At 33.1% G+C, this 25,511-nt stretch overlaps 2 protein-coding genes across 3 annotated transcripts; one reads left to right on the forward strand and one right to left on the reverse strand.

Annotated features, from left to right (window-relative positions):
- The first annotated feature begins 1,871 nt into the window (after positions 1 to 1,871).
- On the forward strand, positions 1,872 to 4,800 carry LOC133786073 (protein FAR1-RELATED SEQUENCE 5). Its single transcript, XM_062225291.1, has 3 exons — positions 1,872 to 2,250; positions 2,913 to 3,367; positions 4,396 to 4,800. Coding segments are annotated over exons 1-3 (657 nt in total). The 5' UTR covers positions 1,872 to 2,249; the 3' UTR covers positions 4,597 to 4,800.
- Positions 4,801 to 8,926: 4,126 nt separating this feature from the next.
- LOC133786080 (uncharacterized) lies at positions 8,927 to 9,907 on the reverse strand. 2 transcript variants are annotated; one of them, XM_062225303.1, is made up of 2 exons: positions 9,765 to 9,907; positions 8,927 to 9,610 (listed from the first exon to the last, which is right to left on the reverse strand). In XM_062225303.1, the coding sequence occupies exon 2, from the start codon at positions 9,559 to 9,561 to the stop codon at positions 9,043 to 9,045; it is 519 nt and encodes a 172-aa protein (XP_062081287.1). In that variant the 5' UTR covers positions 9,562 to 9,610; positions 9,765 to 9,907; the 3' UTR covers positions 8,927 to 9,042. The 2 variants fall into 2 exon arrangements, with proteins under 2 accessions (XP_062081287.1, XP_062081281.1); XM_062225297.1 differs by having other exon boundaries at positions 9,711 to 9,868.
- Positions 9,908 to 25,511: the final 15,604 nt, after the last annotated feature.

The following is a 25,511-nucleotide window of genomic DNA, read 5'->3' on the forward strand; positions in this document are numbered from 1 at the left end:
AAACATTTTTAAAAAAATGATACGTGTTAGTAGATTATAAAGAGACTACAAAAGAGAGTGTGTTATAGTCTCCTTAGTATTCATCCCCATTAAAATATGATGAGTGCTAAGTAAACTTTATATTGCATTTTCTTTTACACTTTCATTCATTCATGTATGATGTATGGATATTATTTAATTTTTATATTATAATTTTTTAAAAATAATTAGTGGAATAGACGTGTCCTATTGATTTAAAAAAGTACAAAAAATAGTATAATATATAGTGTATTTAACATTTTTCTTAAAATATATCTAATTTGATGAATATATTTTAAAATTAAAGTGTCAACTTGGCATTATCAACCAACACCATCAAAGAACATAGCCTTAACTCTTTATAATTATATCTCCCACTTTACTTTTTTTCTTTCTTTCTACCAAACTTAACAAAATTGACAATTGTCAAGAATGAATATATTACATTTATGAAGTCATAAAATCATAGATCAAAACTAAAACTTATGTTAATTCCAAAAAATTGAACAACCTTCTTCTATTCTTATTCATATTTTGATTGATCAGATTCAATACCAAAAATTATTAAGATATACTTTGACAATGCAAACTTGCTTACCATCACAAATCAGAGACACATATATAAAGTCTATAATTATTTAAAATACTAATTTATTTGAGTAAATTTTATTATTAAAATGATTTAGCCCAAATTCACCTATTTATTATCTTTATTTATATAATTTTCATGTTTTCATAATTATTATATTATATGAAAATTTAATATTAAAATGCATTATTGTTGCTCTAACACTATTAATATATTTATGGTGTGTTTACTTGCATGTAATCAAAATAATTTACAATCAAATTCACCTCTAAAAGTATTAATGAATCAAAATCATAATAAACTATATACTTTACTAGCAGGAATGAGACTCAAATCCAATAGCATTCCCGTTAATATATTTATTTTACTTTGGAATAAGAATTACTAAGTTACAAATTTCAAAATTACTATTATATAAAATTAATACAAAAGATATTTTCACAAATTTGTATTAAAGTAGTAATGGGAATGACAATCCTCCAATCTCATAAAATTACTAATTTTATTCCTTAATCATAAATTTATATGGGCCTACATAATTCATTCTCATTCTTTAATAATTTTGGGTAAGTATACATGAGTAATCATACTCATTCTCCATTCCCTTTTCCTAATTATATAAGTAAGAACAAACAACCCTATAGCCTCCCATTATTTTCCAAAAATTGTCAGTTATACCCTATGTTTTGCATTTGTATCTACTTGCCACATTACTTACAAAATAGGTTATTATTTACATCATTCTTCATTTTAGCCCACAGCTTAAAAAAATAATTTTTCCACTTTTGTTTTTTTAATAATTAAAAAAATAACTATAAATATATATTACTCTTTAATTACATCAACCTTAAAAAAACTACCAATCCAACTTTTTATTTTTCCCATGCTATATATATGAGCATCAATGCTCATAATGCTTATATATATATATAGCTAAATAAAAATGGTAAAAATAAAAAGTTGTATTGGTTGTTTTTTTTTAAGAGTGGTGCTTGACTGCAAGTAAAGATTAATATATATATATATAAATATTTATAGTTATTTTTTTAATTATTAAGAGAAATCAAAGTGGGGAAATAATATTTTTGACCGTGGGCTAAAATGAAGAATAGATGGGAAATGACAACTCTTGGCAAATATAAGTAAACATATTAGTGTGTAATACTTATTATGAGTAAATTCTATAACATTACTTTATATGAAACTGTCCGAAAAAACTAACAAGTGTGTTTCACCTACCTTACTAATCATCATTTTTAACTTCTTCCAAATAACCCAACTTATCCAAATGCATTTTCATCTTTCTTTCCCATCGATTTTTCTTTTGTCTGTACTTTCTTTTCAATTTCTGACCTGAAAACCAGTCTTTTCTTTTGACTTAGGAACTAAAGAAAGACAGGAAAGAGAAGCACTGGTGGTGCAGTGGTACGGGTGCCCTATACCAGCTTAGCTACTTTACCAGGCGGAGACGCTCACTCTCACTACCTCTCCTACGGCCACACCACTCCTCCGGCCTCTGCCCTCGGTCACTCACCTTTCTATTATTAGCTCTCTCCTCCTTCGTCCTGGTCAACCCAAAAAATCTCTATTTTGTTGAATACTCGAGCTGAACAATCTCTGGATCAGAATCTCCCAATAACAAAGTAAGTCAATTTTCTTTTATTTTTTCCAATTATTTTCTTTGACCCAGGACCCGAAGTTTAAATCATGTAACCATCTTCTATATCAACCCAACAAAAAAACTATCGATTTGCTTTCCCTCTAACTGTTTTCTTTTCCTTAACCTGAATTTGTAGCTGGGATTTCAATGGTTGGAGAAAACTTTCCCTCCTTTTGGCTTCTGAGAAATTTTAAGAGAATTTGAAGTTGGAAATTTCACGATTATGAACCCCAATTTCGACTTGTAATGATTTTTTGAACTTTGTTAACATTTTCTCGAGTGCCATTTAGCTCCCAAACTGTATAATTTGGTTTCTTTAATCGGACTTGAAAAGTGTGATTTCACTATTTTATCAGTGTATACGTTTTAGCAGATTTCTATGTAGTCTTTTTTTTTCTCTGGTGAAATGTAGTTTGATATGACTGGGAAACAAATATTGGGCTTAGTGTTTTTCTCTTAATCGGTCTCATGATTTAAAGAGGGTTTTATGCATTTTGACAAATTCAGCTAGAACTCACATATTTGAGTAGGTTACAATTTCAAAACTTTAACATTTATAGGTTGATATATTGGATCCTGCAAATGTTATCCTTGGATAGTTTTCTTTCTTTCAATGCTGTTGACTAATACAAAATATGGTCACAGTGGATGATCACCCTTCTATAATTGAAGATGATGGGGATACCTTAGAGAACTCCAATGGAAATGAGATTGTAATAGCTGAGGAATGTTCAGATATGGAGCCATACGTAGGTATGGAATTTGAATCCGAAGAGGCTTCAAAAGTCTTCTATGATGCATATGCCACACAGTTGGGATTCATTATGCGCGTTGATGCGTTCCGTCGATCAATGCGTGATGGGAAAGTTGTTTGGCGTAGACTAGTGTGTAATAAAGAGGGTTTTCGCAAGCTGAGGCCTAAAAGAAGTGAGAATAGGAAGCCTCGAGCTATCACAAGAGAAGGGTGTAAAGCAATGATAGTGGTAAAGAAGGAGAAATCAGGAAATTGGGTTGTGACAAGATTTGTAAAGGAACATAATCATCCACTAATAATCACTCCTGCCAATGGTCGTCGGAGTGTGGTTCTATCTCAAACGCCAGTGAGTGCTAGCTTCTCTTACAAGTAGTATTTAAATATTGCATAGCATTTTCTGTCTAATTTTGGATTAGCAGCGAACTTCCAAACTTCAGATAGGATGCATAATTTGGATTGATGAAATCATTTTAATTCATCCATATACAAAATTTTGGTCAAGTCTGTCATTTCTTATAATTTAAGCCATTCAGTTGTCGAGTATATTGATCTAAAATAAGTTGAAGTTAACTTTTGATTATTGAATGTTTTATTTGCTTAACCTATTGATAAGTTGTGCTTTTCACAAGTTTTTTTGACCCTTTTCTTCAAAATGTGGCGGAAGTATCATTTATTTATATATGCTCTGTTGTATCCAAGTGAAGAATGAATGTTTTACCTGTGTAGTTTCAATTCTGCTTCTTGGTTCCTGTGACATCCATTTAGTTTTTTCTACTTTCCAATCTTCATATGTCATAATACTTGCCAAATTAGTTGACCTTAAAGATACTTTAAGCGAGTTTTTTAATTTTTCAGTGTTGCTTTATAGACTTCCCCAGATGTTACGTTAGACAACCTTCTATACCCCTTTACTGGAATCTGAGGCCTTGGAGTTTACAGAAATTGGAGAACCTGTCAAATAATTAGCTTGTAGGTTTAGTGTGCTTTTTCTTTATTTCTACTAAAGCTGGAAAACTTTACGCACAAAATGGTTTTTATAAGTATTAATGCATTGGTCAGTAGCTATTATGAGTAACAAATAACCCTGCATTTGCCTCATTGATGAAGGCAGGACTTGGAAAATCATCTCTCTTACTCTAAATTTTTTCATGTAATATTTTCATATATTGGTTGTTGTGGAATCTAATTTAGTTTACTTTGCTTCACCAATTGTTCTGTTTCATTGTGTATTTTATGTATTAGTTGAGATTTGAACTTGCAGATAGTGAGGCATCATTGTAAAAAATTTAACATCACATTCTCAATAATAGTTTTTCGGTTCCTCGCATAACTTTTTCTTTCCCATTTTTTTGGTGGGTCTTTTTATGTCAATAGGACGATAAAGACGTGAAAATTCGAGAACTGACTGCTGAATTGCAGCGAGAGCGGAAACGATCTGCAGCTTTTCAAGAACAGCTTGATATGGTACTAAGGGATATGGAGGAGCACTCTAACCACCTATCAAGAAACATAGATGATATAGTTGAAAGTGTGAAAAAAATAGAAGGGAAGAAAGTGGCTTTTTCTCACAGCTAACTGTTGTAAAGTGTTTGATTATGTGTCTTCTTAATCATTTTGTACAATTTCATCTGTGCCATTGTTTCGAGTCTGAGACTGAATTTTGACATCTTAGGCTTAGAATTCTTAGTTCAGATATTATTTCTGACTCTGTACTTGTAAAAATTGCACATCTATAACTACTATTAGTGAAATGTTATTATTGACCACACAATGTCCAAACTAGTGAAACTACTTTATTGTATTAAGCTATTTTTTGCTGTCTTTTCAACAAACCAATTTTCAGTGGATCTTAATTTGTAAAAACCCCAACTTTTCAATCCATGCTCATACATAGTACATACACAGAAACCAGTCAATATTTTTGAAAGCCACGAGAAACAACCATGTGATAAAAGTTAAACAACATTGTTTCTAGAAAACGACAATAGGTAAGGAAACGACAAAGTGTTAAAAAACGACAACTTATTCATAAAAAAAACGACACCTTGCAGATTATATGTAATTGAGTAAACTGCATGGACTTTGAAAAGAAAAACTACAAACTTATTGGGAGCTTCTTGGTAGGGCGTTGTTTTTAATTTGTACTATATAAGATATTCTATCAAATTTTGAATAATTTATGATTTTAAAATCACCGTTCAAAAAATCAGTTGCACGCATGTCTATTTCTATTTCATCTCTAAACTCTAAAACAAACATCCATGTATTTAATTGTTTAAACATTGATTTTGACACGGAAATTATTTAGAATTTCCTAAATTTGTTAAGATGTTAGTTATAACTACAATGTACATTCTTATATATATGCTAGATACAATCAATGTCCAATATGTACATTTGTTTAATTTTATTTATAAAATTTATCAATTATTTTTATTAAATTTATATTAATGTCATATAAATTTTAAAATAAATATCATATTTTAATTAAATAATTTATTTATTTATTTTTGTTTAAGTTTATGTTTGTTCTAATTTTTGAATTTAGAAGTGACAACAAGAGATTATATATTATATGTTTAATGTAATATTAAATATTATAAGTGTATTTTAAATTTAAATTTCTTGTCTGTTTAAAAAAAATAATTTTTTGTTAATTCACAATAGATTATATTATTTGTTTAATATGATATTATTATAATAAATGAGTTTAAGTTTAATTAAATTTTATTTAAGTTATAAAACATATGATTTTATTATTTTTAAATAATCATCATTGTAAAAATACTCAAAAATATCAAATTTTAATTTGTTTAATTATTTATTATTTTAAAATAATTATCATTGTAAAATATCTGGAAAAATATCATATTTGAACTTGTTTAATTATTTATTATTTTTAAATAATTATCATTGTAAAATATCTCAAAAATATCTTATTTTAATTTTTTTAATTAATTATTTTATTCTATTTAAGTTTAAGTGTTTACAAACTACTGTTAAATATAATAATATTCTGTTAAAGTTAATATTAAAAAAAATAAAAAACTGTTAAAACCAAAAATTTCTGTTATCTACACACTTATTATATAGAAGAGATATATATATATATATAAAAAATTAGTTATAATTTCTACACATGCCAAAAATAAAAGACGTCTTAAAATTAAAAATGATGCCGCAACCAAAAAAATTTCCCAAACTTATTACATGGACATGCTAATAAAGTTTTTTTTTAAAATAAAAAACGTATCCAAATTTATTGTTTATCAATTTTCTATAAAATAAACAAATAATTACATCAGTATTCAGTAGTAAATAATATATAAATTGCAAGACAAAAAAACCGTCCACAATGAATTCACTCATTTTCTTCTCATTATCCTAAAATTCAATCTCCATATAATGTTTGGTAAAGTCTTTTCCTTCTTATTTTTCCTAGGTATTTTTTTCCAGTTAAAGAAAAAATGACAATGCATTACTCGATTTCAATAAATATATATATATATATATATTTATATATATATATATAATAAATCTATATAAATGCTCTACATAGTAACATAACTTCAATATTTAAAGGTGGGGTGGTTATCATTACAATAAATCAACCTAGTTAGTCTTAAAAAAAAGTTCATTTGGAGTCCAAATATAAATAACTTTTTTCTTTTAATTTAATTGAATACAACCATATATGGAATGTACTTTTTTTCAGCATTGCTATTAATACAGGTGAATATTGAGTGCCTAAGTTAACACACACATGTACCTCTTAACGCAAGCATTTTCTTTTCTAGACTTCAATTATATTATTAAGTTTTGTAATAGTTTTTCATTAGTAAATTATCAATATTGGACTTTATTATTTATTCTACAATTCATGGGTTCAAATAATTTTTTTTCTCCCGTAAAACTACAAAGTTTGTAAAAAAATTATTCAAAAGCTAGCAAACGTTTCGGCTTCATAGTAGATGAACTATAATGCTCTCTTCTCTAAAATAGAGTAGAGAAATATGAAAAAATATCAAAATTATCCATCCATGGAGTGAGCTATTTTAGCTCAAGTTTTAAAGAGTGCTAGAGTTGAGCATCATCCCAATAAGATCATCTACTTTATCCTTCAAAATGCATTACTAATATTTTTTTTTATTTTACATCAAATATTTATAGGGTTTATACTTTTTTGAACCTGTGTTTTTTTTTATTACCTGTTTGGACCCTGTGTTTTGACAAATTACTTTTTGGACCCTATGTTTTGTAAAATAGTTAAAATAGAACCCTAAACTCAATTTTGATGAAGAAAAAATTGAATATAACAACACAGTTTTTAAGCAGAATGATTTTATTTTTGTTCTGAATTGTTAGTTTGGTAAATTATTTGTGATTTTAGTTGAAAAAACATTGACCAAAATCGGGTTTAAAGTTCTATTTTAACCATTTTACAAAACATAGGGTCCAAAAAATAATTTATCAAAACACAAGATCTAAAAAAGTATAAACTCATATTTATATTACCATACGTTAACTTTTCTATTTCTTTAATTAAAATAGAAAGAAAAATAAATCATAATAATAATATATTTATAGCTCAGTAAATAATTGTCTCTAAATATAGAGTAGTACTGTCGATTGAGTAAAAAACAATATAAAATTATTTATTTTTATAATATTTTTCTATAATTTAGGAAATGAACTATTTTAAGGAGTTCTTATTTAAGGTAAAATAAAAATAATAAATTTTGGTGATGAAAAATAAAGAGAGTTTTATAAAAAAAAAAATAGAGATTAGCTTATCCGTGTGAGTGCTCTAACTACTTACCCAAAAGCAACTTTTTGGAGTTTGGACTTTCGACATAGTTGGATTAAATTTTTCAAGATTTTCAGCTTTTGGAACTTGGAAGTTCACATAATGACTTCTCGATCAGAAGGTTTCTTTAGAAAAACGAAATTACTTCAAATTATGACTTTTACGCATCTCATTAATTAAAACATAGACAAAACAGTTGAACTGGGAATTGCACAAATTTGACAACAATACGAGTATATTAAAGAAATGATCAAATAAATCATTTTATCATTTAAAACACTTTCGATCGTTTTGAGCTTTGAATGACATTGTTCGTGCGTTTGTCCCAGGTCTGGTGGTAATTAATAGAGACTTGGAGCTTTGTCCAACCACACAAGAAGTGACATCCCATATATACAGTGTCTATATACAGTGTCATTTCGTGTAGTATTGGACATCTTAAGATTGCCAAATATCAACACTAGTAATTAATATTTAATTGTTGTTATTTAGTAACTTAAGTTGCATCACACCATGAAACGTGGCACCTCGTGATGTATGGCGATACCCATTATATGAAAATGGGTGAGACTTGATAATTAATTTCAGTATTTCAACTCCTTGAGTCGTGGACACTAGCAGCAATTCTCTTAATATTTATATAAATTATGACACAATAAATAAATATGGTTATACACTACACTAAACTACATGTATATATACAAGTTGCTAAGCCCAAATTAACTTGGAGTTTGAGATTGTTCTTGGGTTAACGTGTAAACAACTTATTTCTTTGCTTCTAGGTTTTGTGTCTTTTAAAAGAAGAAAATAATGCCTCAAAAAAAGCAAGAAATATACAAGCATAAAACAACCTAGTACTCAACTAGTACAACTATTGGATTATATATAATAATACCACTCAAAGAAGCAAGTATGGTCTTGTGTTGTGTTCCTCACAATTGAGGAACTAGAATAAACGACAATGATTAAAGTAAACAAATTGTCGTTTTTCCAGAATCCTATCTAGCTGATAGTTCTCAAAACTGGGGTATAGTTTTTCTTCTAAAAAAGGTCATACTCAAATGCATATTTCACAGGAAGATAAATCGACACCCAAAAAAATTAAAAAATTATTAAAATGAGAGATATAAATATACAATTTTTACGATATTTGACAAGATTAAGAGCTCTGATTTAGAAGTAAAAAAAGAAAAATAAATAAATAAAAATAGAAGCTAATGCATAAAAGCATAGATAGCAGTGGAAATATAAACGACGAGAGCAGAAGATACCAAAACCAACAATGTCGCCACCGCATGAACCGCCGATTTACTACCGCAGGAGAGCATGCCTAGCCGGATCTCGATGACATTGACCATGGACAACATCAAGAACACGCAGCCCATGACAGATCCAACGGCGGAGCCCATCATGCCAAATCTAAGCACCTTCAGATTGATGTGAGCCTTGAACACCTCATCTACATCCTTGCTGTTCAGCAAGTTAATGGCGAGCTTAAGACCCTGGGCAACCAACGACGAGAAGAGAAAGAAGCTAAACGACACCACTTCGAAGACTAAAAGCTTCTTCGCCACATCGATTCCGGCGTCGCAGGCTCGGTTCTCCAAGCTCTGTTGTCCCGGCGTGGTGAGAGAAAGACCGACGAAGACGGCGATTGTGAAGAGTGAGTTCACGTTGACCAGACCGTCCAGAGCTGTAACGTGGACACTCGTCGTCGACGACGACGACGACATCGACGTCTCTCTCTGGTTGCCTGAGTATGATTTTGGGTATTCTTCAGATCTGAAAATATGAAAACAATTTTTGTTTTGTTTTAGTTGAAGAAAAAGATGTAGATATAGAAATATGTATATATAGAGAGAGAGAGAGGGAGAGGTTTTACTCTTCCATGATTTGATTCTAAGAAATTTTTCTTGAATTGTAGGGTTTATAGTACCTGCATTATCATATTTCTAATTCTAGGGAGAGATGAAAAGGAAAGGTCGAGAGAGATGCTTTGCTTTTTGTAACGTTTGATGTGCTTTAATTGTTTCCTTTTCAGAGGGCTCTATAACTTTCAAACTATAGTGAGGTCTTTGGTTGTTGGCAATAAGTCTTGCTTTTTAAAAATAATAATAATGAAATGAAAAGAAATGCTTCCTTTTTTAAAAAGAAATACAATTAATAAGTAAGGAAATTTCTTTGGTATAGGCTTCAAAAGAGTCATATCGGTGAGGTTTTTTTGTATTCTCAGTCTGTAAATAGTTTTTTACGCAATTTTTTTTTATGACCGTGTATATTATAGTTGTTTAGAGTATTCTGTAAATTTTCAGAAAATTCTGAATAATTTACAGTGCCGAAAACTAGTTTAAAAACAGGTTGTTGCACACGTGACTAATTTTTTTATGCGCGTGAAAAATAGCATGTTTAAACCTAGTTTTCAGCACTGTAAATTATTCGGAATTTTCTAAAAATTTGCAGGATGCTCTAAATAACTACAATAATATACATGATCATAAAAAAAATCACGCCGAAAATTGTTCACGGGTCAGAAATACAAAAGAGTCCAACCGGTGGGACTCTTTTTGAAGCCCCTACCATAGAATAAGTAAATAACAATTATTTTTATTTTATAATATTGGAAATTTCTTTAGTAGGAACTTTAAAAGGAGCCATACCGGTGGGGTTTTTTTGTGTTCTCAACCCGTGAACAGTTTTCGGCACGATTTTTTTTATGATTGTGTATATTGTAGTTATTTAGAGTATCCTGCAAATTTTCAGAAAATTCCGAATAATTTATAGTGCCGAAAACTAGTTTAAAAACAGGTTGTTGCACATGTAATTAATTTTTTTATGTGGGTAAAAAATAGCATGTTTAAATGTAGTTTTCGACACTGTAAATTATTCGGAATTTTTGAAAAATTTGCAGGATGCTCTAAATAACTATAATATATACGATTATAACAAAAAATTGCGCTGAAAATTATTCACGGGTCAGAAATACAAAAAAGCCCCAAGTGGGGCTCTTTTTGAAGTACCTACCTTAGAATACTCTTGTAATATTTTATAAATTACTAAAATTGGTTATTTATTTAGTATTAGTACAAATTTAACTTTGTTTTAATTTTACATTATTTTAAACTTTTTGTTTAAAGAAATTAAGAACAATGAGTCATTTTCTCCTATTATTTTTTACATTGCCTTCAAATGTCCTAAACAGCAAAATTAATCTATTTTACTCCCTAACTAGTTTTCTTAATATGAATTTGATTCCAAATTTTTATCTACTATCAATAATTACCTATTCTGATAAAATTATTTTATTTTTACCCTTAAATTTGACTTTCCTTATGAATTTAATTCTTCATTATTACTTATTATAATCAAGTATTACTTAAATATTAAGATTATTTATTTTTTACCCTTAACACATATGTTATTAGAAAAATATAAATCATTGCTTACATGAATATTAATAGATTTATATTACAATATATGACAGAGTAAAATTAATTCTATTAAACTAATTATAATTTTATCAACCATCATAAATAATTTATCTTAGAAAATTAAATTAATAAATAACCAAATTAAATTCCTTACGTTTTTTCCAACTTTTATTTTCATATGTAAATATATATTAATTATGATTAAATAATTAAAAGAGTAAATAATCGAGTAATTGTGATTAATTATATTATTAGTGAGTACTTTTGTACTCAATAAAAATTAAAAAAATGTGTAAAATTGTTTTTTATAAATTAAATTTTAGGGAAATTTATTTAAAGTTGGGATGAGAGTGAAAAAAATAAATGTCAATAAAATTATTATTTTTCAATAATAATACAAACAAGAATAGTAATTCTAAGTTTCTTTAATGTTAAAATGTTTAATACTATATACAGACGTATTGTTATGGATATAATTTAATATTTTGATATATTTTAAATTAATAAGTAAATATTAAGTATTATTCACTATTCATAAGATGTCAATTCTTGTGTATTATTACTAATGCAGTAACTCTTTATTATTTATTCTATACGTGTGTGTGTTTTTTTTTAAGTTTCAAAGTGATTTCCCAATTTTAACAAGGAAACTATATTTAATGCTTGGAAAAAGGGAATTAGGTTCTGACCCTTTGCCATAAAAAAAAATTGTTTTTGGTTGGAAAAAAGTAAAGAGTGGGGATTGTTCAATCTCCAAGGGTCAAGTAATTTCATAAAACGAATGTCGTCTTTATTATTTAAAAGTTATGGTCGGAGCGAAATTTGGATAACACGTTAGAGAAAAAATAATAATTGAATTCATTAATGGATAAAGTACAACATGAATAAAAATTGCTTGTGTTATCTGTATTAATATAATAATGATTATAAGGTTTAAGATGGGATCGAAAGTATAAATTTTAAAATAAAGAGCTATTATATATAAAAAGAGGGACATAATTGAATTTATTAGAATGGTGCAACAACATGTCACATATAGAATCAATCACAACTATAGGATATACTATTACGTAAAGATTGTTCTCTTTTATTTTCCTTTTAAACGTTCGATTGGATAGGAAGGAACTAAAGTCACAAAATATCAAAATCCTACTACGATTGCAAAAATTGTAGTTAAAGTTAGCTTGGGAAAAGAAAATAGAAAGAAGAAAAAAAAAATAGAACTATATATATATAAATATATATATCTTGAATATAATAAACGTCGAGATAATAGAAATTTTTTTATTTTTTTTAATGTTAACGTTAACTGAATATTCTTATATTTAATATAATATTTTTATATTTAACGGTAGTTTGTAAATAATTAAACTTAAATAAAATAAAATAAATATTTAAAAAATTAAAATATAATATTTTTTTAGATATTTTACAATAATAATTATTTAAAAAATAATAAATAATTAAATAAATTAAAATATGATATTTTTAAGATATTTTACAATAATAGTTATTTTAAAATAATAAATTCATATGTTTTATAACTTAAATAAAATTTAATTAAACTTAAACTCAAATATTAGAATAATATCATATTAAACATATAATATAATATACTATGAATTAGCAACAAATTACTTTTTTTTTTTAAAACTAGCAAGAAACTTAAATTTAAAATCTACATTTAATATTTAATATTAAATTAAACATATAATACATAATCTCTTATTGTCACTCACAAATTAAAAAACTAGAACAAACTTAAACTTAAACAAAAATAAATAAATTATCTAACTAAAATATGATATTTATTTTAAAATTTATATGACATTAATGTAAATTTAATAAAAATAATTAATAGATTTTATAAATAAAATTAAGCAAATACGCATATTGTTGGTTGCTTGTATCTAATATATATATGTATATATGACAATTCATTTATAGGGGCTTCACTTTAAGCCATGCCGGTATGGCTCTCGGTGTTTCTCGACCCGTGAACAGTTTTCGACGTGATTTTTTATTATGACCGTGTATATTGTAGTTGTTTAAAGCATCCTACAAATTTTCAGAAAATTCCGAATAGTTTACAGTACCGAAAACTAGGTTCAAACATATTAATTTCTACGCGCATAAAAAAAATTAGTCAAGCGTGCAACAACATGTAAACTATTCTCCGTGACCAGCTCTTTGAACCTAGTTTTCGGTACTGTAAACTATTCGAAATTTTCTGAAAATTTGCAGAATGCTCTAAACAGCTACAATATACACGGTCATAAAAAAAATCGCGCCGAAAACTATTTACGGGTTGAGAACACTGAGAGTCTTAACGATAGGGCTTAAAGTAAAGCCTCTATAAAAAAATTACCATATATATATATATAGAATATGAAACTAAGATACTGAGGGTACATTGATATCTACATGTACGTTCAACATATGCCAAGACATATTTATATATAACTATGGTTTGTAATATAGCTTATTATTTGCGTAACATGAAAGTGGGAAATGTGTTGAATTATTGTTGCACTTTGCTTAAAAATAATTGCTTCAAGTGACTCGATTTAATCAGCTTAGAATAAATTAAGACTTTAGAGCATCTCTGATGGAGAGTCAAAAATGCGATGCATTATTATATTTAGCACATTTTAACAAAAGAATCACTCTAATATATTGTTTTTACATCTAGCTGTTCTACCTCCAGTTCTTGTTGAGTAGCCATAGATAACATCAGTCTTATGGTTTTATACTTTACTACAGGTGAGAACACATCAGTGTAATCAATTTCTTCCACCTGATTAAAGCCTTTAGCCACTAACTTGACCTTAAATCTCACTGGTTCTTCATGTGTTACTCCTTCCTTTACTTTAAAAATCCACTTGCAAGCTATCACCTTCTTGTTATCTGGTTTTTCCACCAATTCCCATGTGTCATTTCTGTTCAGAATGTCCATCTCTTCTTTTATAGCTTGATTCCACTCCTTCTTGTATTTTCCTGAAGTAGCTTCTTCTATGCTTAATGGTTCTGGTATGTCACCAGTTTGAACTATAGCCAAAGCATAGGCTATCAGGTCTGCCTCAGCATATCTTGCAGGTGGGTGAATTTCTCTTCTCACACGATCCCTTGCTGGCTGATATCCTATTAAATCTGTGGACTGGTCTGATTGATCTTGAACATAATCTTCACCTGGTGTGTTGCTTTGCTCATTTTCTGGTTCATATCCTTTTAGTTTTATCTCAAACTCAGTCAAGTCATCATTCTTTTTCAATGCACCTGCACTATAAACATCACAACCTTTCTCGACTTTCAAGCGAGGAAAATCATATTCATTAAACACTACATTTCTTGAAATTATGACCTTAGGTCTACCATTTTGATTCAAACAAATCCTATATCCTTTTGTGCCTAAAGGGTATCCAAAAAAAATTCCCTTAATGGATCTATCATCTAGTTTGTCCTCTGTTTGGTGTGCATATGCTGCACAACTAAAAACTCTCAAATGTTTAAGACTAGGAGGCTTGCCATACCACATTTCATATGGGGTCTTAAGTTGTATAGCACGATTTGGGCTTCTATTTATAAGATAACTAGCAGTTGCTAAAGCCTCTCCCCAATATGACTTCCCTAGACCAGAACTAATAAGCAAACATCTCACTTTATTCAATAAGGTCTTATTCATGCGTTCAACCACTCCATTCTGTTGTGGGGTTCTAACTACAGTTCTGTACCTTGTGATTCCATACTCATTACATAGATCATCAAACTCATTATTTATAAATTCTAATCCATTGTCAGTTCTAAGTGTCTTAAGCTTAAGATTTGTTTGATTTTCTACTTGGTTTTTCCAAATTTTAAACTTCTCTATACACTCATCTTTAGTCTTAAGCAAATATGTCCAAACACATCTACTAAAATCATCAATAATGGATAAGAAATAAAACTTACCAGAATGAGTCGGAACTCTACTTGGCCCCCACGAATCCACATGAACATACTCCAAAACCTTCTTTGTATTGTGTGTAGCAGTTGTGAATTTAATCTTGTGTTGCTTTCCAAATACACATGCTTCATAGAAAGTGTAATGCCCCAAATTTCCTAATAAGGTTTAGGACCTTGATTAGGAGGCCAGGAGGGCCATAATTGATTTATTATAGTATTTAATGAATATATGCATGTTTACGTGAATTATATTATTATATGATGGTAAATGCATGCATATGGGCGTAATTGTATATTTTGGGTGCTTGGTTGTGATTAATTAATATAGCCACATTATAAGGTTGATTGGTTCGAGCTATTCGGCATGAGACGATCATGGGATGTAAGTGTTCGGTCTAGTCATAACGGGTTTAAGTTTGGGGCTCGGGGTGAGTCTCGGGGTCATTTTGATGACTAGAGCATTACCGGGAGTTAAAGGGTAATGGGAGATAATTTATTGGTATTTGGGAATATTGAGCATAGCGGGAATTGGGAAGCGTTAATTATGATTAACGGTGTAAGTGGAAAGTACCAAATTTACCCTTGGAATGGTTTTAGAAGCATTTAATGACTTAAGGGTATTTTAGTCATTTGAAAGGATTTATATTATCCTTTAGTTGGCTGTAGAAGGTTATAGAAATAACAGAGCCAAAACAGGGGTTTTCATCTTCAACCCGTACACCATCCCTCACCATCTCTTCTTTGGAGTTTTGAGCTCAAGGTGGAGAAGCAAGCTAGGGAGTCAAAGCTTGGGGATTATAGATTGAGTTCAGCCACTGGGAAGGATTCAAATCGGTTTAAGCTAAGGAATTGAACCTGAGTTTGGGCCATACTCTGTTTTCCTTTTTGGTTTTTAGCCTATGTTCTTGTTGGGGATAGTTTGGATTCAAGGTGGTTTTGCTTGATGTTTGACTTGAGTTTTGGTGAGGGTGAGTTGTAGATATGTTTGGTGGTTGAATTGGGTGTTAAGTTGTGATTTGAGACAGGTTTGAAGGGCTGGTTTCAAAAGAAAACGCAGGGGAAAGATTCAGGTGCGCGCTGGGTTTTTGCCTCATCTGGGCTGAGCGCTGCGGCAGGGAGGCCCTCTCTGTTTGAGGGCGCGCCGTGGCGCAGCTGGGGAGGGTCGCGGCCCTTAAGGTCATTTTAGCCCAAAATGATGTTTTTAGCTTGGGGATTCAAGCCTTAGGCCTCGGGGTTGTACCTAGTACCCGGTTAAGTGGGGATTGATGTCCCGGAGGCTAGATATTGATTTGGGAATTTATGTTGACCATTTTTATTGACGGTATCTTATATTTGGTTATGACTAGGTGACCGCTAAAGGACTAAAAGTTGATCGTTCTCAAGGGTCGTTCTTTAAATCATTCTAGCTCGAATCTGAGGTAAGAAAACTGCACCCTGTGTATATGTGACATGCATGGCTATTATTGATGCATGTTGGTTGATTATTGAGTATGACATGCATGGCTGTTCTTGATGCATGCTGGTTGAGTATTAAACGTGACATGCATGGTTATTACTGGTGCATGTTGGACTGTTAAGTATGATGTGTGTGATGCACGAGAAACATGTGATTAGGACATGCTTTGTATACTGGGTATGATATTGTTCAGAGCTTGAGCCTCTGTGGTTTTGCATGGTCCTAATTGTACTAGTATCTGGTTAGTAGGCATGCTGAACACCTTGTTTATGAGTATTGGACACGTGATATATAATTGGTGGCATGACTTACTTATGTATGGCACTGACTAGTCAGGGACCGACCCTAAAGTCGAGAATCATGCATTGAATGGCTCTATGGCATTGATGTTGGACCGACTCTAAAGTCGAGAATCATGCATTGAATAGCTCTATGGCATTAATGTTGGACCGACCCTAAAGTCGAAGAACTTATAAGCGCTTGCCTGGTCTAAGACCAGATGATCATGGCCCTGGTGACCCTATCGTCACATGGCTGGGGGACGTTGTCCTTAGTTACGACTCTAGAGTCAGGAGGATGGTTATGTTCGTGACCTATCACCATGCACCTATCCTGATCAAGCTTACGAATGGACCACCTATCAATTAAGCCCTGGTGACCCTATCGTCACAAGGCTGGAGAGAGAGCTATACCCACTTCTGTGACTTTTGGGCTATTGTCACCTATTTTCCTAAGCTATTGGTCCTGAGTAAACAATACAATTTCTGTTGATATTATATCATGTTACCTGATGATATTACGTCATGTTATCTGTTGATATTATATCATGTTACCTGATGATATTATGTCATGTTATCTGTTGATATTATATCATGTTACCTGATGTTATTATGTCATGTTATCTGTTGATATTATATCATGTTACCTGATGATATTATGTCATGTTATCTGTTGATATTATATCATGTTATATTGTGTTTTCTTGCTGGGCTTCGGCTCACGGGTGCTACGTGGTGCAGGTAAAGGCAAGAGGAAGCTAGACCATCCTTGAGTTGGAGAGCTTAGGTGATGACGTGTACATATGCAGCTGCTCGTCCACCACGGCCGAGGTTTAAAGTGGAACTAGGGTTGAACCCTGTTTTGCCGTTTAGAACGGCCTGTTGTAAATGTTTTTCTGTAATAGACTCTAAAACTATGTTTTTGGGATCCCAATGTATATATTAACCGTTCTAGTGAAACGTTACATCTTAACCAAAGTTTTTAATCCCTAAACCGCTAATCACAATTAGTTCACGATTTTGGCCAAATGACTCGGTTAGCGAGTTTAGCACTGTTTACAAGGCACACCGTAACGGTCCCTGGAGTTTGGGGCGTTACAGAAAGGTAATGCACAAGTCTTCAACTTGTCTATGCTCCCTTGTTTGTGAAGCTCTCTCAGCCCCTGCTCTGTTTCTAGAAAGAGGTTTTTGTGTTATTTTCAAGGGTTTTTGCTCGGGGGTTCGTGGTTCGATTCCACCACCCCGTTTGGTGGAATTAGGGCTTCCCGAGGGCTCGGCATTGGTCCTAAGGCTAGGTTTTGGACTTGAGGTTTGGTGATGATTCTGATCTATGGTTATGACTAGGTGTGCGCTAGGGCTCGAGAGGGATTGTGCTTGAGGATCAATCGAACAAGCTAGCAAATCTACAGGTAAGAAAACAGCACCCGGTTATGTGTTTGTGACGGGACTAAGTGCTCATGATATTTGTATAATGTCATAGATGGTATTACGCCATGGGACATGTGATAAACGGCCTAAGGGTGCCGTAAATTATACTTGCGCACAGAGCGCGGCTCGGCCACTGGTAGCCGAGGACAGCTTAATATTCACAGAGCTCGGTTTAAGCGGGCCGGAGTCAGTGGGATAAATAGAGGGTGCGGCCTAAGGGCGTTAACCCTAGTTATCATATGTGGATTGATTATTGATATGGAATGATATAATTGGTATGCTGAATACTTGATTAACATGAATGCCTAGACTGTTGAGTACATGCTTATGCGGTATGAGTTATCTGACTGTCTGTTGAATAATTATGCTCTATTATTGTGTTTTCTTGCTGGGCCTTGGCTCACGGGTGCTACGTGGTGCAGGTAAAGGCAAAGGAAAGTTGGACCAATCCTGAGATGGAGGGCTGCGGGGCTGAATGTACATAGTCAGCTGTTCGGCCACCACGGCCGAGAAGTGGAATAGGACGGGATATGCTTCACTGTCTGTTTTGCCTTAGAATGGATGTTCACTGTATCTAAGTCTTTGAACCTTTTGTAAATAGTCTTTGACGTATTACTTTTGGGATCCCATGTAAAAAGGAAAATTGTATGTATATAAGAAATGCAGCTTTTGAGACCAAAATCTTTTAACCCTAGTTCAACTATAGTTTCAGTACACGTTTTGAATTAAATGACTTGATTAGCAAGTCTTGCACTTTTATAAACACACAGTGTAACGGTCTTAGCTATCCAGGGCGTTACAGGTGTAGTACGAGATTCATCCAGAATCTCTCGCCTCAAAGCAGTGTCTAACGGAACACATATCTACCCCTTATATCTCAACAAGCCCAAATCAGACACTGTATAATCTTTGGATGCTCCAGCCAGAACATCCTCTCTGATCTTGATCAGCTATGGATCACTCAACTGACCCTCCTTGATTCTCTCCAACAGTGTAGACTGTAGCGTAATATTAGCCAACTGGCCCACCAGCAACTCTATACCAGCTCTGGTCATATCATCTGCTAATTCTCTGGCTATCAGCCTCGCACCATAAATCTGTCCTGGACCCTTCCGGCTTAAAGCATCAGCTACCATGTTGGCCTTTCCTGGATGATACAGAATCTCACAATCATAATCTTTTACTAACTCCATCCAACGCCTTTGTCTCATATTCAAATATTTCTGAGTGAAGAAGTATTTCAGGCTCTTGTGGTATGTATAGATCTCACATTTTTCTCCATAAAGATAATGCATCCATATCTTTAAAGGAAAGACCACATCCGCCAACTCTAAATCATGAGTGGGATATCTCTTTTCATACTCCTTCAACTGACGTGAGGCATAAGAAATTACCTTCTTTGATTGCATCAGAACACAGCCTAAACCCTGATGAGAAGCATCGCAATAAATCACAAACTTCTCCTGATCTGTTGGAAGACTCAGAATCGGAGCTATAATCAATCTCTACTTCAATTCCTGGAAATTGTTCTCACATTTATCTGACCACACAAATTTCTGGCTCTTGCGTGTCAGCTCAGTCAACGATGTAGCAATCTTTGAGAACCCTTCCACGAAACGCCTATAATAACCCGCCAATCCAAGGAAACTTCTAACCTCAGAATCATTCTTTGGCCTTGGCCAATCTTTGACCGCCTCAATCTTTGCTAGATCTACCTTAATCCCCTCCTTACTGACAATGTGCCTAAGAAAGGACACCTGAAATAACCAGAACTCATATTTCTTAAACTTTGCAAATAGTCTGTGTTCCCTCAGTCTCTGTAGAACCAACCTCAAATGATGCTCATGCTTTGACTCAGACTGAGAATATACCAGAATATCATCGATGAAGACGATCACAAACTGGTCCAGGTAATCCTTGAACACTCTGTTCATCAGATCCATAAAAGCAGGAGGGCCATTAGTCAATCCAAAAGACATGACTAAGAACTCATAATGCCCATACCTGGTACGAAAAGCAGTCTTCGGTATATCTCACTCCTTGACCCTCAACTAATGATAACCAGAACGAAGGTCAATCTTTGAGAATATTGATGACTCTACAAAATAGAGTTATTTTACCACCTTTTATGTGCTAATTGATGCGTAGTTCTTGAGTTTTTAATTGATTTGTTAAGTTTTTAAGTATTTTTGAATTTATTGGGTTTATTTTGATTATATATATATTTGTGTGTTTTTATGGTTATTTTGTTGTAAAATATTGTAGTTATTTATTTGAATTATTGTTGTTTAATTTGAGGTAAAAATTGTTGTATTATTGAGCTTAAATGTTAAATATAAATTAAGTTATAATTAATATTTTCAAAGAATTAACTTGATTTATTTTATAGTGAAAATATTTTATTGTGATTTATTTTATGTTTATTTTGTTAGGGAATTTGTGGTACTTTTGTGTTTGAAAAAAAAAAGTTAAAAGGCTGAAGAAAAAATGGAAATTTTGCATTTTTAAAGAACCATCAAGACATTGGCCCGCCTGGCACCTCACAAGGCCTTTCCTTCCAGCCAGCAGCTTCCCAAGCCCACGCCTGCCACCCAGCACTCCAAAGCCCAACGCCAATAGCTGCCAGCCGTTCTGTAATGCCCCGAATTCCCCGATGAGTTTAACGGCATGAATAGTAGGCCGGGAGGGCCATACTTGCTCAATTATGTTATTAATTGATTAAATGCATGTATATGTTGATTATATTATGATATGATGTGAAATGCATGCATATGAGTCCATATTTACAATTACAGGGGTATGATGATAATTTGGCCCGTTGAGGGTAATTTGTGTATTTGGGTGCATGATGTGATTTGTGAATGAGATTTCATTATTGTGGAGATATATTCGAGCTAAGCAACATGAGACGGTTATTTTTAGTGGATTAACGGTTTTACCATAATGGGGTCAAATTTTGGGGTAATAGAAATGTTCATTTGATGATAAATTGGGAATATTTGAGATCATGGTGAAATTTTGGAGGTTTTGACTATAATGTCCCCGGGGGTGTTTTCGGGACCCCGAGCATTAGGTTTTATTTGAGGTTACTTAAGGTTGAAGTAGCTTATCAGATAGAACATACGATAAGAAAACCTTCCGTTCTCCCTTTTCAAAGTCCGTTTTACCGTTTAAGCCTTTTTGACGAAATCTTGAGTTCTAGGAGTCGAAATCAAGTGAGGATTGAGGCATAGCGATCCTAGGGAGGATTAGAAGCTTCTTAACCGAAGGATTCGACGGAAAACAATCCAATTGAAGGTAATCGAAGTTTAAGTTTTGAGTTTTTCCGAGTTTCTAACCTTTGAATTGATTTTGTGAATTGTTGAGTTTTCGGTTCGTTCGAGTCTTGGGTTTTGAGGGTTTTGATGTATTGGGAAGCTTGGGAACTTTGTTTTGATGGTTGGGGAATGTTTAGGTGTGTTTTTGGGGACGTTGAAGTGTTGAAAACACGTGGGAGAATGGTTCTGGGTTGGGCGCCGCGGCCCTAGCTCGAGTTAGTAGGTGGCCTTTCTGTTTTGCTGGGCGCCGCGACCCTTGTGTGGGGCGCTGCGGCGCTTGCCTCTGGAAATTCTGGGGGCCGCGGCCCAAGGTGCTAGGGCCGCAGCCCTTGCCCTGTTTTCGCCCCGTTTGCTCGTTTTGACCCCGGAAACCTAGTTTTAGGCCTCGGGAGTGTCCTTGCTACTTGGATTAGTTTGGATTGATCTCTTGGAGGTTAGATAATGGTTTGAGACCCTTGATTATCTTGATTATTAATGGTATCCCAAATGTGTTGTGATTAGGTAACCGCTAAAGGACTAAAAGCTAAACCGTTGTTCATTCTAGCTCGAATCAAAGGTAAGAAAACTGCACCCCAAGTGTGACATGCATGGATATTTGTGAGGCATGTTGATTGTATAAATATGGACATGGATTGAATACAGAATCGACAAAAGTGTTAGTATCAGCTGTGAGGCTGTGACTTATTTGTCAGGCTCGGCAGTGTTACTGGACACAGGTCAGGAAGCGCTGACTTACTTGTCAGAACGGCCTTAGCGTGAATCACGCAAGCCAACAGAGATTAGATCTAATCGACCACTAGCATTGAATGACTCAAGGAGCATTAATGCCTGACCGACCCTGAGGGTCAATGAACAAACAGAGCCTGAAGGCTAGTGGCTAACCCATCAGCCACTCTTCCGCTACAAAACAGAGCTTGGAGGCTGGTGGCTTACCCAACAGCCACTCTCCCGCTAGAAAAGAGAGCTTGGAGGCCAGTGGCTTACTTAACAGCCACTCTCCCGCTAAAATCATGTGTTATTCATTTGTTGAAAGCTTTATGCTCAGTGTGATTATAATGATAATCATTTGATAGTGTTATGAAAAGTATTATGTTTTCTTGCTGGGCTTTGGCTCATGGGTGCTATGTGGTGCAGGTAAAGGGAAAGAAAAGCTCACCTAGCCTTGAGTGGAGAGCTGATGTGGTGATGTGTACATATGCGGCCGCTTGACCACCACGGCCAAGGCGTTCTCAGAGGAACTAGGGGGTTTACCCTATTTTTGCCGCTTAGGTCGGCGGGATTGTAAATTTCAAACACTAGTGACCATTTTGTACGGAGAACCTCTTGTAAATGTTTTGTTTAGCTCTGCAGAGCAGTTTGTAATAAAATCTCCATTTCCTTTTTATTGGTTTTGTACCTTAACCAATTAATTACACTTAGAGCACGTTTTTTACCAAAGGACTCAGGTAACGAGTCAAATTTCTGGTCCACCGTTCACCGTAACTGTTCTGGGGTAGCCAGGGCGTTACACGTTCCCTTCCCTTCCTCCTCCCCACCTAGGCCCAGCTCCACCAACTCTGCCCCACGGCCCAACCAGGCCCGTCTCCCCCCCATGCTCCAACCTGCCGCCTGAACACCTGGCCCAACCACCCAATAGCTGCCATTTCCCCATTTTTTGAACCTAACAAATACATTTTGTCTACTTGTCCCCTTTGCCAAAAATGCCAACTTTTTACCCAAACATTTCTACACATTTTACCCAAAAATCATCATTACTCCCTACAATTTACCCATATTTTCCATATTATAATTAATTCAATTAATTTAAATTAATTATTTTAATACCCTATGCTTGGCTATAAATAAGGGAGTTTAGTGCTTGATTTTAGGGGAGGTTACACTACACTAGTTCTACACTTTCAAGACCTCTCTATTCTCTTCATCTTTTTCTTCTTTTTGGTTAATTTTCTGAGTTTTTAGAGGAAAAATTTTGGGGTTTCTCCTCCAAATTTTCCTATTTATGTTTGTAATTTCTATTCTAGTTATCAGTTTCTAATTTTTTTAAGATTATTAAGGTGATGATGAAACAATATGTAACTAGATAATATTTATATTGTATGTTGATTTCCCTTGTAATGCAACAAAGTTTATGGATTTTTCTTCTTCATATATGTCTTTCATCTTTAATATCTCATATTTCGGATTATTAGATAATATTGTACTTTTTTCTTCATTTTGCAAAAACATAATATTCTTTGTGTAAGATGTGTCATTAAATTGTACACATCCATGCTTAGAACAAAAATATTATGTTTTGCCTTATAAATAATGTTATTTGATTTTTTTTTGTTTCACATTAAATACTTTGAAATTATAATTTTTGAAAAGTGAAGAAAAATCATTTCTTTTTAGAAGTAATTTGTGCTTAAAATTATAAATCTATTTGGAAAATAATAGTTTGAATTATTTTAACTATCACTAAAACTTGGGAATCAATATACTAATAAATATTATTAAACTTACATTTTATGGATTCTAGTATCTTAATAATCTTTTCTTTTAACACTTATTTTCAAATCATTATTGGTTTATTTTTATTCTCTTAAATAGCTTTATTTTTCAATCTTTTATTTTATGTTCATAACATTAAAACTTATCAATCTTTGGAGCTAGGTTAAAATTTATTACTTTTGATTTAAAATAGTTTTCTTTTTTATTTTAGACAACTACTTTGGGTTCGATCTCGTGATTACACGAACACTATATTCCATATACGATTCGTGCGCTTGCGAGTATAAATTTTTTAAAACATACCTGTTTTGGGTGAACCAAATACCTTCTTACCTTGCAACTGATCGAACAGATCATCTATCCTTGGCAAAAATCCAACAGTTCCTGCAACTGTACTTTTAATTCTTTCAACTCAGCTAGGGTCATTCTGTAAGGTGCTCTAGACACTGGCTCTGTCTCTGGTGCCAGTTCTATCACGAACTCAATTTCTCTGTGCGGTGGCAACCCTGGCAAATCTTCTGGAAACACATCCAGGAATTCACAAACAAGTCTAGTCTCTTCTGGTCTCACTAGCACGACCTGGGTGGTATCAACCACACTGTCTAAGAATCCAATACAACATCCTTGCAATAAATCCCTAGCCCTCAAAACATAAATCATAGGTATGCGAGGTCCATGCATAGTACCAGCAAACACAAAAGGATCCTCACCTTCAGGCTCAAAGGTGACCATCTTCCTTCTGCAATCAATGGTTGCCCCATACTTCGCCAACCAATCCATACCCAATATCATGTCGAAGTCAGTCATAACCAACTCTATCAAATCCATTGACAACTCTTTGCCTTCCACTGTCACTGGCAAATATCTGACCCATCTCCTGGATACCACTAATTCTCCAGTGGGTAACAAAGTTCCAAACCCCACAGCATAAAAATCACAAGGTCTACACAGTTTATCAATAATACTACTAGCAACAAAAGAATGTGTAGCACCAGAATCAATCAATACATTATAAGGGGTTCCAGCACTAAGAAGCTGACCTGTAACTACTGAGGGAGAAGCCTCAGTTTCTGCTTGTGTCAATGCGAACACTCGAGCTATTCACTTTTCTGGGTTCTTCTTTTTTGGCCTTAGGGTAATCCTTCTTAAGATGGCCCACTGCTTCACAAGAGAAGCAGGCTCTTGCCCTACACTCTCCCAAATGACACATCTTGCATCTAGAGCATTCAGGATAAAACTTCCAAGCTTCATTACCACCTGGACGACCCATTGAAACACCACGGGGTCGCCTATCAGGACTTGGAACTGGGAAGGTGTCAGGAACCTTCCTTTTCTGATCACTGG

The sequence above is a fragment of the Humulus lupulus genome, chromosome 1, assembly GCF_963169125.1.
Source record: "Humulus lupulus chromosome 1, drHumLupu1.1, whole genome shotgun sequence".
Taxonomy (NCBI): Eukaryota; Viridiplantae; Streptophyta; class Magnoliopsida; order Rosales; family Cannabaceae; genus Humulus; species Humulus lupulus.

Coding starts and splice junctions, on each gene's coding strand:
- LOC133786073 (XM_062225291.1), top strand. Junction 3,368..4,395: donor TGGTTCTATCTCAAACGCCA/GTGAGTGCTAGC, acceptor TTATGTCAATAG/GACGATAAAGACGTGAAAAT.